We start from the raw sequence: 17343 nt of genomic DNA, 5'->3' as shown, positions 1-17343 counted from the left end.
AACAAGCTGCCACAGGTAAATCTGGGGAAGACCATTTCAATCAAGTTACACAGCTGTCGCACAACTAAATGAAACCAGGACAACACAGCTACAGTTAAGTAAGATCCATCATCTCGTTTAACACTCTCACTACCCTACCCAACTTGACTCGCCAAACTGAGAAAACATCATCCCAGTTTTTAAGCCATTTTGCTTTTGGGCCCAACCTTAGACTCTCCCACCAGTTCCCTTTGCCCAGAGCAAACACAGACGAGCAGACAACTGCCACTCCAGCGTCTGGAGAAACCAGCCAACTCTCCCTCCTCCGAATGCATGAAGCACAGGGTTGAGCGTTTGTGTCCTGCGTTCACGGGTTTCTAGGCCCCAAGGGATAAAGGAACCCATTCTCCTCGGTCCACTCCCTACGGAGGCTTGGCTGGGGGAGACGCACTCTAAACTGCAAAGTAGGCCCAGAGTGGCGAGGGTGATCATACCGGGGCACAGGGCCGCAAGCCTCCTCCCGGCACCTCCGGGCCAGCCCTCCCAATCCTCGCCCTCAGTAGCCACTGGCACCAGAGGAACCAGCCTGGCCGTCAGCAGAACCAGAGCGCCCCGTCCCCGAGACAACGAGACCTGCTCACCATGTTGCAGCCGTGCGGCGCTCACCCCAGAGAAGGCCGGCAGCTGCACTCCCCTCGTCCCGGAGAAGTGACTCGCTACCACACGAACGCCAACAAGGCCCGGCTCACAGCGGCGTCCTTAGGCCGCTTCCCACGTGCAACGCCGGGATCCGAACAGGAAGTTAAGCGCAGACCGTGGAAATGGGCCAATCGCCGAAGAGCTGAAGGGGTCGCGGCCGGAAGTTGCCAATAGCTCGCTCCGTCCAACGATCGCGAGAAGCTATTGGGAGGAGGGGCTGTTTTCACCCCCGGGAGGGCGGGGCTTTTCCGGCCAGAATTAACTAAACTGGGAAACGAAGTCGTGGGCGTCTTTGTGGTGGTGAGGCGCGAAAGAAGTGTTGCTGTTTCTGGGGGAACTTGCTTTTGTAGCGCCCTCTACCGAGAACAGAGGCGACGTATCTAGCATCCCTGTGGACAATTGTATGCCCTGCCTAGTCCCATCCGTAACACATACGCAGGTACACAAACAGAAGGAAGGTGTCCACCCTCCCGGGTCACTGAGGTTTCAGGTTCCGTCTCTTCGGGGCTGGCGGCGAGTTGGTTGCCTTAGCAACGGAGGATCAAGGCCTCGCTACGCTGCACCATGCTTAATCAGGTCTTTGTTCAAAGGTTCAAACCCTCGGGGATTCTGTTGACAGTCAAGGCATTTGAACTAATAGATTCTCTTTGGTGTTTGCATACCTTATCTTATAAGGAGGGTACTAATGTTTATTTTCTTCCAAGTCGTTCGCCAAATGTTTTAACGTGGTTTAAGCAAATAGGCTATAATCACCCCTTCTTAGGAAGATTTCAGGCAGGTGTTGGCACATTCTCATAGCTTTTCCTGGACAAAAGAGGGTGGTAATGCATTCATAACTTTATCAGCGGATCTTTCCTCAAACTGGTGTTTCCCCTTCCCAGTCTCTGGCGTCTTTCCAGTGTCTGAGTTATCTTGGACTGTGCCTTTATGTCCTCCTATTACTTCTATAAATATTTGTGGAATGTTACTCTTTTATTACAATAAAACTTATAGAAACAATTTAGATTAGGACCACAGAAATTGTCTTAGGATGATGCTTTCTAACATATATAACACTCCTATGTGCAGGATGTTTAATATAGTTAAGCTCCCTGAGGGCAGGTTTTGTTTTGTTTTGATTGGTTTTATTTATTACTGTGTCTATCTATCCTCAGGGCCTAGAATAGTGCCTGGTACATACACTCAATAAATATTTGTTTAAATGAATTAATGTGCTGGCACTTTACCTGAATTATCTCATGTCTTCCTTACCAAACACTATGAGAGGCACTATTATTTTCGGTATCTTATAAATACTAAAACTGAGGCACAGGAAAGTTAAGTAACTTTCTCAAGGCCACACAGCTAGTAAATGGCAGAGTAGGGATTTAAACCTGAGTCTGACTAGAACCTGACCACTTAACTATATTGCTTTTTTAAAAAAATTTTGAGTACTATTCAGTTACTGTATATATTTACTGATCTAATACACATTGTATTCATTATGTCATTTAATTTCTCTGATAAAAGAAACATGTAGTTAGGCGACAATTAGCCAATCTTATAGAGCCTGGAGTTCAGAGCATTGAAGTGACTTGTCTAAGGTCACACAATAAATGGAAAAGTTTAGATGTGTGGCCCATCAGTCTGGTCAGGAAGGCCACACCCATAACCGTGTGCTACACTGCCTCCGTAAGGCAGGCAGCCAGCAAATTCTGTCCATTCTACCTTTTAAATATCCAAAGGTATCACCCCATTACCCCTTTTATCAAATTTATTATGTTTAGTACTAGCAAATTCTGTCCATTCTACCTTTTAAATATCCAAATGTATTTTACTAGCAAATTCTGTCCATTCTACCTTTTAAATATCCAAAGGTATCACCCCATTACCCCTTTTATCAAATTTATTATTTTTAGTACTCTTATCCAATCATGTCATTTGCATATATAAAACCTTTTGGATGTCTTACCCTCTGGCCTCAGGATAAAGTCTAAACTCATTTGCTTGGCAGCCAACCGTTTCTCTCATCTAGCCTCTACCCATCAATTTAGCATCACGTCTCCTTATCCCCCACACACTACTCTATGACTCAGCTCTACCAAACAGCTTGCAGTTCCCCAATGTACCTAAAAGAGATTGACTTTGCTATGCCCATCTAAAAATCTCTTCCTCTCGCCTCCCTGTTCTTCAACTGTTAGTCATTTCTGCCTCTAGGAAACTTACACTCTTCAGAACTAGGGCCCACCCCACATGTTCTCGCTGTACCCTGTGATTAGTCTACTCAGTTACATCAAACTGTAAATCCAAACAACTATTTTCATCTGTCTTTAGACTCAAACTGTAGTAACCAACTTGAGGACAAGGGTTTTTGTCTTGCCTAATTTACTTCCCCAGGGCATAGCATAGCAAGGACTCAATAAGAATTGCATTGTTCAAAGCACTTTACATATATTTACTCTTTAAATTCTTAAAGAAGGATTTAAGAGATTTACTATCATTATCCTTTTGTTATATATAGATTAGAGATTGAGAAACAGAAAATTAAGTGGACTTTTGCCCAAGAGCACAAAGCCATTAAGTGATGCAGCCAAAATGTGAACTCAGGTGTAGCTTGAGAGTCACACCCTTAACCATTACAATACACGCCATCTCAAAAAGCCAACACATATGGTAGCTAACGTGTTCAAGCCTGTTCTGGATGCTGAGTATATAAATATGAGCTCATTTAATATTTGTTGAATACAGTATCTAGAACAATGCATTTGTTAAAATGGTATATATATACAAAACCCTGGCTTGTCTTAACACAGAAAAACATTTCCTATGATAAAAACACCCATAACTGAAATATTATAGTAATGATAATAAATCCAAGCCATACTTCTCCTAGAATTTTATTAGCATGCTCTAATAAATGGCATTCATTTCACAATGATGAAGAAGAATTTTAATAAACTCATTTTAATTACTTTAATTCCTGGTTTAGTCTAGGCTTTGAAAAATTTTGTGTTTTCCATGTGAAATGAACTTGCCTATTGAAACCATGTTTACCATCTTAGCACTATTTATATCACATTTAGCAGTGGTTCTCCATCAGCATTGCCCAAGGACCCCCAGCACCAGGAAACCAATGTACACAGAATTGGAGAAAACTTGCTTGAATATAGCCAAACTAACTAGACAATGAAGCAGTAACTTGAGGAATTATAAATTACATGCTTGACAATATTAATAGAGCTTATGGAGGTAGTTAATTTATAAAAAGAGAAAGCATCAAGATGGATGGAGCAGGATGTTCACTGTAGCACTGTTTTTAATAGAGAATAAGAAAGCAATTAAAATTCCACTAGTAAGGGATTAATTGAAAAAAATTAATACCATGGTCTATTGTGAAGCTGTTCTACGGAGATGCAGATCGACATTCAGTCAGAAAAAAAGCAGGTTGTAGAACATCACGAAAATGGCATTTGTTGTTGTCGTTGTTAATAATTATATATAGAAAAACATTTTACACAGAAATATCATAGTGCAAGCACTGAAAAATACTCAACTATGCACCAAACTTGCCCATAGCAATTTTCCATGAGGAGCTGGGATTATAGGAACTTTAGATGTCTCCTGTATATATTTTTTCATTGTTTACAATTACTTGCATTGTTTTATATATCTTATTGTTTATATATTTATAGTGAGGATTTGAAGTGTTACATTTGGTGTCTAAAAAAAGTGAAGATACTTAAAAACCAAAGTAGGGGTGCTTGGCTGGCTTAGTCCATAGAGCATGTGACTCTTGATCTCTGGGCTATGAGTTTGAGCCCCCATGTTGGGTGTAGAGATTATTTTAAAATAAAATCTTAAAAACAACAAAAAACAAAAAGATAGGACAGGTTAGATACTAAAATATTGTTCAAGGATAATTTTTTTATGGTAAACCCATGACTCTCATACATAAGCATAAAATGAGTAAAGATTTTATTTAGCACATTGTTAAGGAGGGAAACATAGGATGTTACAATCAGTTCAGAGGACAATCCACAGAAGAGAAACATTTACAGAGAAGGAATATTGAGAAGAATGTGCAAATGGAGACAAAACTGGCTTCTTTCCCAGTGACCTAAGGAAGGCAACTGAACCTCCACTGGACAGAAATTATGTACGTGTCTGGAGACAAGAATTATTCCACATTCCTGTCAGCTTTCTACAACTTACAAAGTTGTAAAATAGCTCAAAGGCAAGGAAAGGTGCAAAGTCCTCCTAAACCCAGAATTGGAAGGGTGTACTCGTTTGAAAATGCATCATTTTCCAATGAAACACAAATTTTCCCCTATAATATTAAACGACAGCAGTAGGAGGCTTGGTACATTGACCAAAATTAAACTGTAGTTTGTTTCACTTTGATTGTGTAACCTGAGGCAAGTGGGCTTCTGTTTACTTACCTGAATGTAAAATGGGAATGATAGTATTATTAATGCTTACCTTAGAGGAATTGTTGGATTAAATGAGAAAATATGTTATAAATGCTGGGACCTGTGCCTGACCTGTGCTCAGTGCTCAGTGAAGATTAGCAATTGTCCACTTCCCAGGTAAGTGTAAGGATTCACCTAACTTCATTGTTGCCTCAGGGTGACCATCTCCTGAAACCAGGGCCCGTAGCCTCTGGGATTTGTCAGGGAACACGTTTTGCTTCAAGTCAGATTCACATCATGGAATCTGTTAGCTTGCATTTAGACCCAACTTGTCAGGTTCCTCTATCTTAATCCTTTTGCTTTCCCTCAAATTCTGGTACCTTTTGGGTTTTTCATATTACAGACTTAGATGATTTTACTAGCTTCTAGACCCCGGTAATCTTATGTTCTTTAAAATTCTTTTTAATAGCACAAACTCTTCATATTGCTTGGCTTTTTGTTTACTGACTCGGGTTCTTTGAGTCAAAAGTACTTACATTTCATTGGTGAGTACACTTTGGAAATATTAATCCAAATTATTGTTTTTTTATTGTGCCTTTCTAGTTATAACATGAATTTTGAGTTTTCTTTGGTATGTGTCAGTTATGCTCATTCTAGCCTTGAGCTATTAAAAGCTCACAAATCATTATTAGTCTCCTTTCTTTTGAGTGACAATCCACTACTGAAACCGGTGACAACTTTGGTAATTAGATCATGCATGCCTTTAACTTACAAATTTAACTCTATGCTTTCAGCAAATGAGAGAGAAATAAGATTACCACCACTGCTATTTTTTTTTAAAGATTATTTATTTATTTATTTATTTATTTATTTATTTATTTATTTACTTGAGGGAGAGAAAGAGAGAGTGCAAGCACACAGGGTGGAAACGGGCAGAGGGAGACTCTCAAGCAGATCCTGCCAAATTAGAAATGTGGTTTGAAGGGACAGCTGAAGGGCACAGAGCCCACTGCAGCGGGTGGAAAGGGGCAGAGTGAGAGGAAGGAGAATCTCAAGCAGAAATTCCCCCAAGCTGAGTGCAGAGCCTGCTGCAGGCCTCGATCTCACGACCCTGAGATCATGACCTGAGCTGAAATCAAGAGTCTGATGCTTAACTGAGTCACCCAAGCACCCCAAATTACCACTGTTAACTATTGAGTGATTCTCCCTGCCATTCTGTCAATGAGCTCATACTGGGAATGTGGGTGAGACATTGACCTCTATTTCCTCCATTACTATGTTCCCTATGCTTATGGTATGAGCATCTCATTGTGCTGAGTATAATTCTTATGCTTAAAGGTAAGGTTTTTTTGTTTTTTCTTTTTTTTTTTTTAATATCACATAGCACTTAGATGTAAACTAACTTCCTCATCTGTGGCTTATTAAAGAACCAGCCACATATTTCACTGTTGAAGTAAAAATGGGCTATGTGGACTTATTGAAATAGTAGATCTCAATGTTCTTTGTATTCGAGGCAATATATTTTCAAATATAATTTTTGCTTTACAACTTAACCCTCTACATAAAGCACTACATTTTACTTAAAATTAAGCTAACCAGTAAAACCCAGTTAAATTAAAAAAATATATATACCTTCCAAAGCACTCAGATGGTGTGCAAATGAAATGATTTTGTGTTCTTAGAGATTTGTCTCCTTTCTTCAGGTGAAGAAAAAATATTTTGTTAAATTTTCATTGTAGTAATTTATTTAGCCGTAAGCTACATTATCTGTTGGGAGGTTTACTCATTTCCACAGCTTGTTACACGTGCTAATGATTCTCTACTTCCTCTGTGTAGGACAGACCTTGTACCTGACCTTTAGACTCAACTGAATACATCTGTCCACATGTGGATGTCTCAACAGGCAGGCAATTCGAATTGAATTTCATGTGCAAAATTAAATGCCTCATCTCTCCGTACCTCCTACCCTCTCCTTCCCGGGCTCCCTGCCTCCCCCACCCCCAAGTCTTACAACCTCACCTTCCTTACTTTCTATTTCAGCATGTGGCGTCACCACCATCCACCAAGTTGCCCAAGCGAAAAACACAGGTATAGTCTTTACTTTTCCATATCCCTCATTTCCCATTTGCAACAATCACTTTTGCCCTTCAGTTGTGCCTTGAATTTGTTATGCTTCTTCACTCCCATAGTTCAACACCTTGGTTGAGGTCACCATCATCTACCAGTCAGATTATGGCAATAGCGATGGTTTTCACGCTTCCAATATAGCCTCCTCCAATCCAGTCTTGACATTGTGACCATTGTAATTAGGGCAAATCTGAGGATGTTTCCCCTGCACTTAAAATACTTCTTCTCAAGGATAAATTCCGAACTCCCGTAGAAAGTTTACAAGGACCTTCAATATTTAGCCATTGTTAAACTTGGTTAGTCTTCTATCCCTTTCTCTTCTTCCGTCAGCTCAGCTTTTAGATTTAATTAGACCATCCTGAGCATGACTACAGAGCTCTGGTGTTAGGGACAAACAAGACCGGACATATGTGTGGGATGAAGACAGAATCTAGTTGGTTATTATTTAAATGAGTTGTGTCTAGTCAGAGAGAAAGAATATGAAAAAAAATTGCAGAATTTCAACAAGCCAGTAGAAGATTGTTGAAGGGAGCTAACTACAACTCAGGACTTCCTTCTACCTATTAGACAAAAGAACTGTTTAGGATGTAGCTCGAATCTGTTTTAATAAGCCAATCCTATCTGAAGATTGTGGATTTGGAGACCCCAGAAGTTATGGGGACTGAAAAATGGTTCTAATATGTCTCTGTGGTTCAAGTAGATTCTTTTCAGAAGTAAGAAGCCCATAGGATGGTTTTCTCAGTCATAGAACTTTGACCATTAAGCAAATGGTGAATCATCAATCCAGTAATTTCAGCTTGTCTTTGGTTTTAAAATGTGCTTTTCTCAGTGTCTAAGAAAAGACAGTGGTCTTATTTCTACAAGCCTGGAAAGGCTTAGAATTAAACTTGGAAATTAGATGAAAGGCAAAAATATTTTTGTGTTACACGTATGATTTGTAAGTATTGGGAAAATCTGTATGTACTTGGTATTAAAATATTTGTAATTTTTTAAAACTGGAATATTGTAGAATCTCACCAATTAGCCACACAATTCTAATTTAAACTATATAACTAATTTTAGACTTGCAAAGCTGAAAAGCATAAGAATATTTTTAATTTGTAAATAATACTGAAATGTTTAAGAAAATTTGACTCCATGTATAAGGTATTCAACTTAAAAGTGTTGTTAAAATGCTTGTTATAGGGGCGCCTGGGTGGCTCAGTCGTTAAGCATCTGCCTTCAGCTCAGGTCATGATCCCAGGGTCCTAGGATCGAGCCCCGCATCGGGCTCCCTGCTCCGCGGGGAGCCTGCTTCTTCCTCTCCTGCTCCCCCTGCTTCTTTTCCTTCTCTCGCTGTCTTTATCTGTCAAATAAATAAAATCTTTAAAAAAAATGCTTGTTATAGTGACATTTGGGCCTTCGAAGTGCTTATAAAAGGAATCAAATCTGTTGAATTTATATATGGTGTTGAACACTTTAAAGAAACTATAATACAATAGCTGGAGAAGACATCTGAACCCTTCCTAGAAGGATGTTAATAAACACAGGCAAATTCTAGCTGGAGGAAATGGCACAAACCAAGCTGTGATGTTGGGAGAGTGCATAATGTATATGGAGAACAATGTGTTTCATTTGATTTGGCCCAAGTGAGGAATAAAAGAAGAGTTATCTGGAACTGTGGTCTGTGGTGAAGCTGCAGATCTTGAGGGCTAGACTGAAGCACCTGGGAGGTATTCGGTAGGCAGAGGGAACTCACTGGAAAGTTCTGAGAAGGAATAATATGAGGATTATCCTTTAGGAAGAATAATGTGGTAGCAGGCTTAAGAATGGTTGGTTGAGGAAGACTCAGAGAGGCAATGACCAAGATTTCAGAGGTAATCAGGGGCTGAACATAAAGAGGTAACAAACTTAAATTGACCGTGGAAAAGATGACTTATAACTTAAGGTCAAACTGCTGAGTATGCCTACATGATAATTAGGGACAAATTCTCCCCAATGTTGAGTGAAATGCTAGTTCTCTCCACCTTAGGATATTTATCTAACTACAAAGTTAGTATCTATAGCTTTTCTCCCTGAAAATCTAAAAATGGTACCTGTTTTTGGCAAAAGAGCAAAAAACCTTCACACAAATTTAGGTTCTCAGCTTTCTCTAGAGTTTTCTGTGTTCTACTACTTAGTGACCACCTGTTAAAGGGCAAAGAGTTCATTTAAAGATTTTTATTCATTCATCTGAGTGAGAGAGAGAGAGAACAAGCTGGGAGAGGGGCAGAGAGAGAGAGAGAGAGAAGCAGACTCCCCACTGAGCAAGGAGCCTGATGTGGGGCTTGATCCCAGGACCCTGGGATCCTGACCCGAGCCAAAGGCAGACACTTAACCAACTGAGCCACCCAGACGCCCCTTTATTATTATTTTTTATTTAAAGATTTTTATTTATTCATTTGAGAGAGCGAGAGAGAGAATGAGCTGGGAGAGGGGCAGAGGGAGAGTAAAGGGCAAAGAGTTCAGAACTCATAAACTGAGCAAGGACTTGGCCTGCATGTAGACAGCAGCATAAACACTCCAAACAGATGTCAGTTGAGGTCCAGCAATGAGTTCAATCACAATAGTCTTATGTAAATGAATGCCATCAAAGTGTTATGTAAAATGGAAAAAAATTTGTCCATTTCTTACCTCCACTGGGTTTTAGAAATTAGTGTTTCAATGCAAAACCTAGTTTAGTGTGAGCAAAAATGGAAATTAGTTGAACTATTACACTTACCTTGGGGATGTACAGCTAATTTTTAATAGCATACTTGGGGCCAATATTTCAAACCTACTTTTAAAATTCTTGGTCCCAATCTTCTCTCCTATATGTCTTCTATCTTGGATAATGGTACACAAATTGCTTTTCACACCTTCCTCTTCTACCTTTGCTTTTGTCCCAGAGTTGAGGGAGGCTAAGTTACAATTTGTAATTGCTGTTGAAAAAATGAGAAGTATATTCCAGTTCCTTTACTGGCCAAAATATGCTCCCACCTCTCTCTTTGCTTATAATACATTAAATAATAAGCATAACGAGGAAGTTTGTTTATTTTCTGTATTATAAACTCTAAAGGTACTAGCTTTTATTTTTACATAGTATAATGTCAGTAGAAACATCAACATCAAATATCCTCAGATATAAAAAAAAACAAGTTTTAAAAATATACTGTAAGTTGCTGTTTAAAGCAGTAATTCTTAGATATTTTAAATAAAAATTACAAATCACAAGGCCTTCCATACAAAAAATTTTAAATTAGGTGCAGTTGAAATAATAGACAATTAGAAGATCTGTCTTATTCTTGCTTTACAGGGGAGGAGTCGTGAGCTTTTACTTTAAAAATACCAAGCACTGTCTCAATACAATAGAATTGGAAGAAACTAAAGTTGGGGATTTCCCAATGATTTTATTGAGGTAACTTTTTCCAATTTTATACATATATGCATTTATATATACTTAAGAAAGCTAAACGATGTTCTAAGGCACTTGGAATTGTGCACAGCAAAGTATCCTATATTATACAACTAAATAGAGCATAATTTTGCTTTTTAAATAACACAAACACCAGTAAGGAATAAAAAAGATAATACATAGTCTGTCTTTCAGGTTACAATAGTGGAATACATATACATACCTGTGTATACTTGTAGGTTTTTATACCCACATACTATAATACAGTACAGATCAAGAACAACAACAAAAAAAGAGAAACTGTCATGGTAATCAGTGTACAGTTCCAGTTATTTACACTCACAGATACTGTACCTGTGTAATATGTAGAATTAGATCACTTACTGGAAATTAGGAATCATTCAGTCAGTCTGATAATGATCACAGCTTACCATTCTTAATCACTATAACCAAAGACTAAAATAACAAATGAATGTGTATAGTTCTTGATTTAAAAATCACTATTACATAGAAAAAAATGACGAGTTTGAGTTTTTGCTAGGTATTAAATCTGGTGAAACTGGTGCAGAATGTTTTGAACACATTGGCACATTTCTAAGCCACAGAAGAAATACTAAAAAAAAATAAAAATAAAAATTAGTGCCTATATTTTAAGTGATGAAAGTGGTTTGACCCTAGATTTATTCAGATTGTTTTCAAATGCTAGTTAGCACTGCAAAGGTGACATCTTTTTGTGAAGGCTTTCTAAGCAATGTAATGATACAAACTATAACAAAAGCATCCAGTATGGGAAGAGTCCCCCAAATTGGCAAGTGGCACAAATATTATTGGCATTTTAATATACCATGAAATTGACCTGAGGGTGGAGTGGCATTCTGCCTCATTTACTCCCTTTAATTTATTCTTAAAAAGAAAAAAAAATACTGGTATTTAACAAGATAAGAATTCTTAAGCACCATCTAAAAATTCACAATATAACCTCTTTTATCAACTCTGAGTTGCTCTGTCTTGAAAAAGATATTTAGAAATTTTAATATTTAGAAAAATTATAGTGGCTAAATTCTTCCATTCTATTAGCCACAGTTCATCCAAATCATTTCAAGACATATTCACCATTCAGTTTTGGTGATAAAAAGCAACTGAGAAAAAGTATGTTTATGTATCGTTAGCGTAGTTCCACAATGTTTCAACTAGGTAAAATCATCTTGTTTTGTGTATGACAGTCAATGAAGTATGAACAATAGGCATGCAATCCAGTTAATCCACACTTCCTTCATAATTTAGTATTGACAAATTTTAGAAAAATTGAACTGCATGACTACAGTTACAGAGAGAATTCAAGCACTTACATGTGGATTAAATGCTTCTTTAACAGGATCAACAGGTGATGGCTTTGAACCTCAAGGGATGTACCTTACCAGGAGAAAATCTAACGGTGATTTTCATGGACCGCCAGTTTTGTTTATGTGGATTGTTAGCTGTATTTGTGATTAAGCCATGCAATAATTCTTAAGACACTGACAAAGACGGTGACCAACAGTGTAGTTCTTAGGTAAAACTGTGAGGCCAAAACAGAGGAAAAAAAGTTTGCTTCATTTGAAATTTCTCCTGTAAGTACATACATGGACCAGCCAAGTGACTATGCCAATTGAAACGGCCAAGGCTGCCCAGCACCCTCCTGCCTGAAGAACTGGCAAATTAAAGCTTCACTGAAGCAGAAGGCTTGAAAAATAAAGGGGGAAGGAACTATTCAGGGCCCAAAGTAATGCAAGGCAGTCCAGATGATGTTTTGAAAGAGGTACTCTTCCCTGTGTGTCCTCAAATTGCGGTAGACAGTGGTACGCAAGGGAGGTGGTACCTCCTTAGGAGGGCCTTTGAACATGGGGGAGCGCTTCTGACTTTTGGTGTTTTTACAGTGACTGGGCATGCTACTGGAATTTAGTCAGCATGGGCTTAGGATATAAAACAGCTTGCAATGTAGGGAACATTTCTGTAAACAAAGAATTGCCCAGCTCCAAATGCCAACAGCACCGCTCCCCCCCCCCCCCGCCCGGCCCCCGAAACACTGATCAACAGCACGGTGCTCATAGGTGCAGTAAATCCTAGCATGGCTAAAAATGACCCCTGCCTATAAGGTTGGCTTTTGGTGAGAATAACAGCCACAGGATTCTTTTTTATTTTATTTCATTTCATTTCATTTTATATTTTATTTAATTTTAATTTTGCCAGAAATCTTACAGAATATGTAGTGGGATTTCTTAATTTGGAATGACCTTGTGAACTCTGCTTCCAATGTTTTCCAGATATGCTAATGGTGGTTCCCATTTTCATATAGAACTTAAGCTTAATTAATACCAAAAATAAAGGGAAAGTGAAAATGAGAACTGGTTTGGGAATATTCTACCCTTGTCCCCACCACCCTTTGGTCACTGCCAAATTAGAGTAGTTCCTCATGCTGCTCTTTGAAACTTGGATTTGAACTACCTAAAGATGAGCTTTCTCTCAGAAAGATGGTTCTATTAATGTGATGGTGACTTTTGCCATTGCATTCCCCTCTTGGACATATTTCAGTTCCAGAAAGTTCATTCTGCTTTGCCAAGCAAAATAATGTGACATATCTTGTCAATAAGAAGACAGCAAATGCTCAGTAGTGGAACATAACCTATTTCAAGAAGCCAAGGGACAACTCCGTAAATAAATTACATCTTAGTGATACCTTACTGCTCACATCATACTCTAATGATGTGAAGAAATTAGTTCTTGTCTCAAATTATATACCTTCACTAGTAAGGTTAGGGCTAATAATATGACTGGAATTTAGGAATGCTTCAGCTTCTGTACTGATGAAATGACATAAATGTGCATATCTTCCATCTCACCTATTTTGAGGAAGACTTCTCTCACTGTTTAATGTGCTGCTGGGACCACTTAAAAAAATAATAAACTAAAGAAATTTTTGAGCAAAAAGGAGGAAAAGAGATTTTACTCTTTAAATGTGTACATGCTACTATGTGGTAGACGAGACTGTCTTTTTCTCTTGTGAATACAGTATCATTTTTGAAAGCTGTGTCTGTCTGACGACTATTGAATATAAATACAATGCCTGTTATATCTTAAAATGTGGTCCATATCAGGATATGCAGTGTTAATGCAGAATTTTTTCTCTTTTAAGTGTAAGCTACTGGATTTTTTCAAAGTACCAATGTAGCACAGAATTATTGTAGGGATGTGAAACCCAAATTATGGGTTTTAGGAAATTATCTCTCATTTTCAATATCTGATGATTTTTGAAGGGTGTAGTCAATTCCTTTACTATCTTAAATAGGTTTTCACTTACATTTCAAAACTTTCTAGCAGAACATATTTACTAGCATTAGAAAAAGATAAGTGACTACAATCATTATGCCAATAAAGGACATGAAAATGAAAGAAGAAAGTCTGTTTTTCTGGGTAAATCCGAGAGATAGATGAGTTTGCTTTTTCCTCCACTTAAAACAGCTATTCCAATACCCCAAATGGCTCTCTGAATATTATAGATTTAGTTTAAATAATTTAAGGAATTAACATAAAGGTAAATTATATCAAACATAAAAAATGCAAGACATTTCACATACACAGGGAATTATCAGGCAGGGTTGCCTTAATTAATGCTCATTAGAGGACTAATTTCGTCAGACCACAAAGATGCTGATAAAGCCCATGGCGTCTCCTTACTACCTTAATGTTCTTTTGCTCCATTTCAAAAAAAGACAGAAATGGCCACTTTGTGTTTTACAGTCTGTCTGGTTCCTTCCTGCCTGAGATCTTCCTGGATATGGGTTTGTTTCCTACCCTAATCATATCTTGGGGACTCAGGAAAACTCATTCACTTCCTCTATGTCTGCCTAATGTCTCACTTTAAATAGGGAAAAGCCTGGTGTTGTGTTACAACAGCCCAATTCACACACACATTTATTTTTCTCATAGAACTGTAGCTTATTGGTTGGATAGCAGAAATGCTGGCATTGGGCAGAGGCCTAATTAGATGGAGGGTGGTCCACATCGTTATGGATGCCAGGCAAGAGACCTGGATGGGCTGCTGGGTGAATATGCAGTGTTTCCACCTTTAAAAAATTAGCTAGGAACACAGAGCCTTATTCTGAAAAATACAGGTTAGCTCACAATCCTTCGATTCTTTTCACAGCTTTTTATTTAAAGAATCATTCTAATGATATGTGGTTTCAGTTCCTAAGTAGTAGACTAGCAGTGGTAACATTTTTGACTTTTTGCTTTTGCTCTAACTTTTAAACTTTTCTCTAAATGTGTCAATCGGTATGAAGAAAAAAGTGTGGGTAGTTCATAAATCTGATATATCACACAAGCAAAACAGTATATTGAAGGACGGGAGTCTGATCTCTGTACTGGGTGCATCTCATTGTAGGGAATAAAAAAACCTGCATCACATGCACCATGAGTGGGGAAAAAAACTGCTCCTTTTATCAACCAAGTAGAGACTTCCTATGACCTGTATCCTGAATGCTAAAACAGTGATAATGTCTTACATATACCATTTTATAGAGGCCTCGTGATTAAAAATTATGACATTTTAAGATTTTAAGTATAGAAAGTTAAAATAACATTACATTCCTTGGACTTTTTCCCAAGACACAACAACGATAACATAATAGTATTTTAAGGAAAAGGCAGGCTTCGGCAAAAAAATGAGAACAAAGTTAATGTCCATGGTTGGATTTGAACACTATGAAATGGACAAAACCTTTCAGACAGAGAAAGACACTTGGACATGCAGAACATTTTTTTCAAAAGCAGAAGTACATCTTACACTAGTAATGAAATGACAACAGTGCAGAATCTGGGTTTATTACGCAGGTAGCCCAGTGCAGCAAAAGGTGCAACAATGTTGCTTACTTTTCTTAGACATAAAATGGTCCTGGCTTTTTCTAACAGGCCAATTGGGGCTAAAACTTATTAATTTTAAGCAAAATCACCCCATTTCTAGTGGTTCTACAGAATATACATGACTGACAGGATCCAAACTTATCCACCAGATTAAATGTTTGCTTTTTTGGTTGAAATCGCAAATTACAGTCTTCCTTATCATGAACCAGAAGCATTTCAGAAAATTCTAGCCCAAGCTCTGTGAATAAAATAAAGTGTACTAGGTCTTGTTATTTTAGGTCTCACGTGTTTTTAATAAAAGGAGCACAAAACAATCATGAAAGAACAATCGAATGCAAGGTAGTATTTACATCTGATCGTATGTATTTGTGAGCAGAAGCCACGCTCTGCTTGCGACTCCACGGAAAATCGCAAGATGGCAATTGAGGGTTTCTTAATGTAAACAATACTGACTGTAGGCTCACAGAGAAACCTTCCATGACTTTAACCTCACTGATTCTTTTGCATTGCAAGTCAATGCTATATTTATGGATGCAATCTGAAGACTCTTAAAATACAAAATGAGGTTCTCCTCACTTGCAACTTAGCAGAAACTTTCTGTGTTCTTTTAAGCCTTCGGGTATGTTTTTGATCCATGTACTTAATTTTTTTAATAGCAGCAATCCAACTTAATGCAGCCCTGAAAATAAGTAGTCCTTTCCATGCCCACTCAGAACTAACTGCTGGAAGAACACTTGCATTTGCTTAAGTTTTTACTTTGGACTCAGATTTTTTAGAAAGGTATTGTGATTGTCAATATTATCTTCCTTAGATCAAGTATGGTTGCTTCAACTCTGAAGATAATCAAGCTAGGGAAAGACCAAAAGATTTATTTTCTAAAGCTTCCTACAGATTTATAGGATCACATTCATCTGACTTTATTCCCAGTCCTGTTATCCTTGCAGAAGTTTGGTACATTAGATAAGGAGTATAAAAAAAAGTGTGTATAGCTATGCTACTTAAAACATGCAACAAAATTTGGGCAGGCATGCTTGTTAAGAGTCAATAAAAGTCTCTTGCATTTAAGAAAAAGATGCATGAAAACACTCAGACGTATTTCTGGCAATTGGATTCACTGGCACAACATAAAATAATGGTACTATACTGCACCAACATAACCGTGAAACGAGAATATTCTTCTAGGATCAGGTCTTTAAGGAATCCATGTTAGGTGATTAGATTCCCATATCTTAGTAAGTTCTCAGCTACCAAAAGCCTTCTTCAAAAATATTTATGCTTTGATTTTCTCTTTTCTTCATTAACATAATGAAATATTTTTTTTTTTTTTTCTGATTTTCCACCCCCACCCCTTTCAGTGCCCAGCAACTCCAGGCCCGGATTTCTCTTCAACCTGCACTCTACAATTTGGCTTTCTGGTAACAGGGAGCCAGCGATTGTCTTCTGCTCATCTTCTTTGATTAAAACTCCTGATGGAGAATAACTGGTGTGACCATGGTGTTGCTTACCATCAATACACATGCTGGACAGCAGAGTCACTGCACCCCTCCCTTTGCTTGTTGGCCCCATCTGGGCCGTGCAGGTGGGAAGCACTTTCCATACACTTCCTTCACCAGTTAAACGGAAACACACACACTCAAATCCCAGTGCAATATCAGGTTTTCGGGAAGAGAGGCTTCCCCCAAAGATGATCAGTCTGTGTTTCCAAAGAGTCTCACACTTCGTTATGGACGGTGAAACCTGACACAAGAAACAGAAACTCTGTGAGTCTGTGGTAGAGAAACACAGCTGACAATCAGTAAAACAAATAAGGTGCCAGTAATGTTTATAAATTAAAGGCAA

At 38.2% G+C, this 17343-nt stretch overlaps 2 protein-coding genes and 1 long non-coding RNA gene across 3 annotated transcripts in view; 1 reads left to right on the top strand and 2 right to left on the bottom strand.

Annotated features, from left to right (window-relative positions):
- Window positions 1-17127, bottom strand: part of LTV1 (LTV1 ribosome biogenesis factor) — a 31337-nt gene extending 14210 nt beyond the window's left edge. The window contains exons 1-2 of the mRNA XM_025866258.2: window positions 17010-17127; window positions 621-1482 (exon numbers count right to left, since the gene is read on the bottom strand). Coding sequence (XP_025722043.1) covers window positions 621-623 — 3 coding nt within the window. The 5' untranslated portion in view covers window positions 624-1482; window positions 17010-17127. The remainder of the gene's footprint in view (window positions 1-620; window positions 1483-17009) is intronic.
- LOC112819293 (uncharacterized) lies at window positions 1221-16987 on the top strand. The gene is made up of 6 exons (XR_012378603.1): window positions 1221-1254; window positions 6903-6969; window positions 7107-7154; window positions 10507-10608; window positions 11981-12040; window positions 16860-16987. It is a non-coding gene; the product is annotated as an uncharacterized lncRNA (long non-coding RNA).
- The window catches only part of PHACTR2 (phosphatase and actin regulator 2), a 261006-nt gene continuing 254238 nt past the window's right edge, over window positions 10576-17343 (bottom strand). The window contains exon 13 of the mRNA XM_073894028.1: window positions 10576-17241. Within this exon, the coding sequence (XP_073750129.1) occupies window positions 17226-17241 (16 nt within the window). The 3' untranslated portion in view covers window positions 10576-17225. The remainder of the gene's footprint in view (window positions 17242-17343) is intronic.

The sequence above is a fragment of the Callorhinus ursinus genome, unplaced genomic scaffold, assembly GCF_003265705.2.
Source record: "Callorhinus ursinus isolate GAN/ISIS: 27379988/994484 unplaced genomic scaffold, GSC_fseal_2.0 scaffold6, whole genome shotgun sequence".
NCBI classification, from domain to species: domain Eukaryota; kingdom Metazoa; phylum Chordata; class Mammalia; order Carnivora; family Otariidae; genus Callorhinus; species Callorhinus ursinus.
This window is presented reverse-complemented; position numbering and strand designations above follow the sequence as displayed.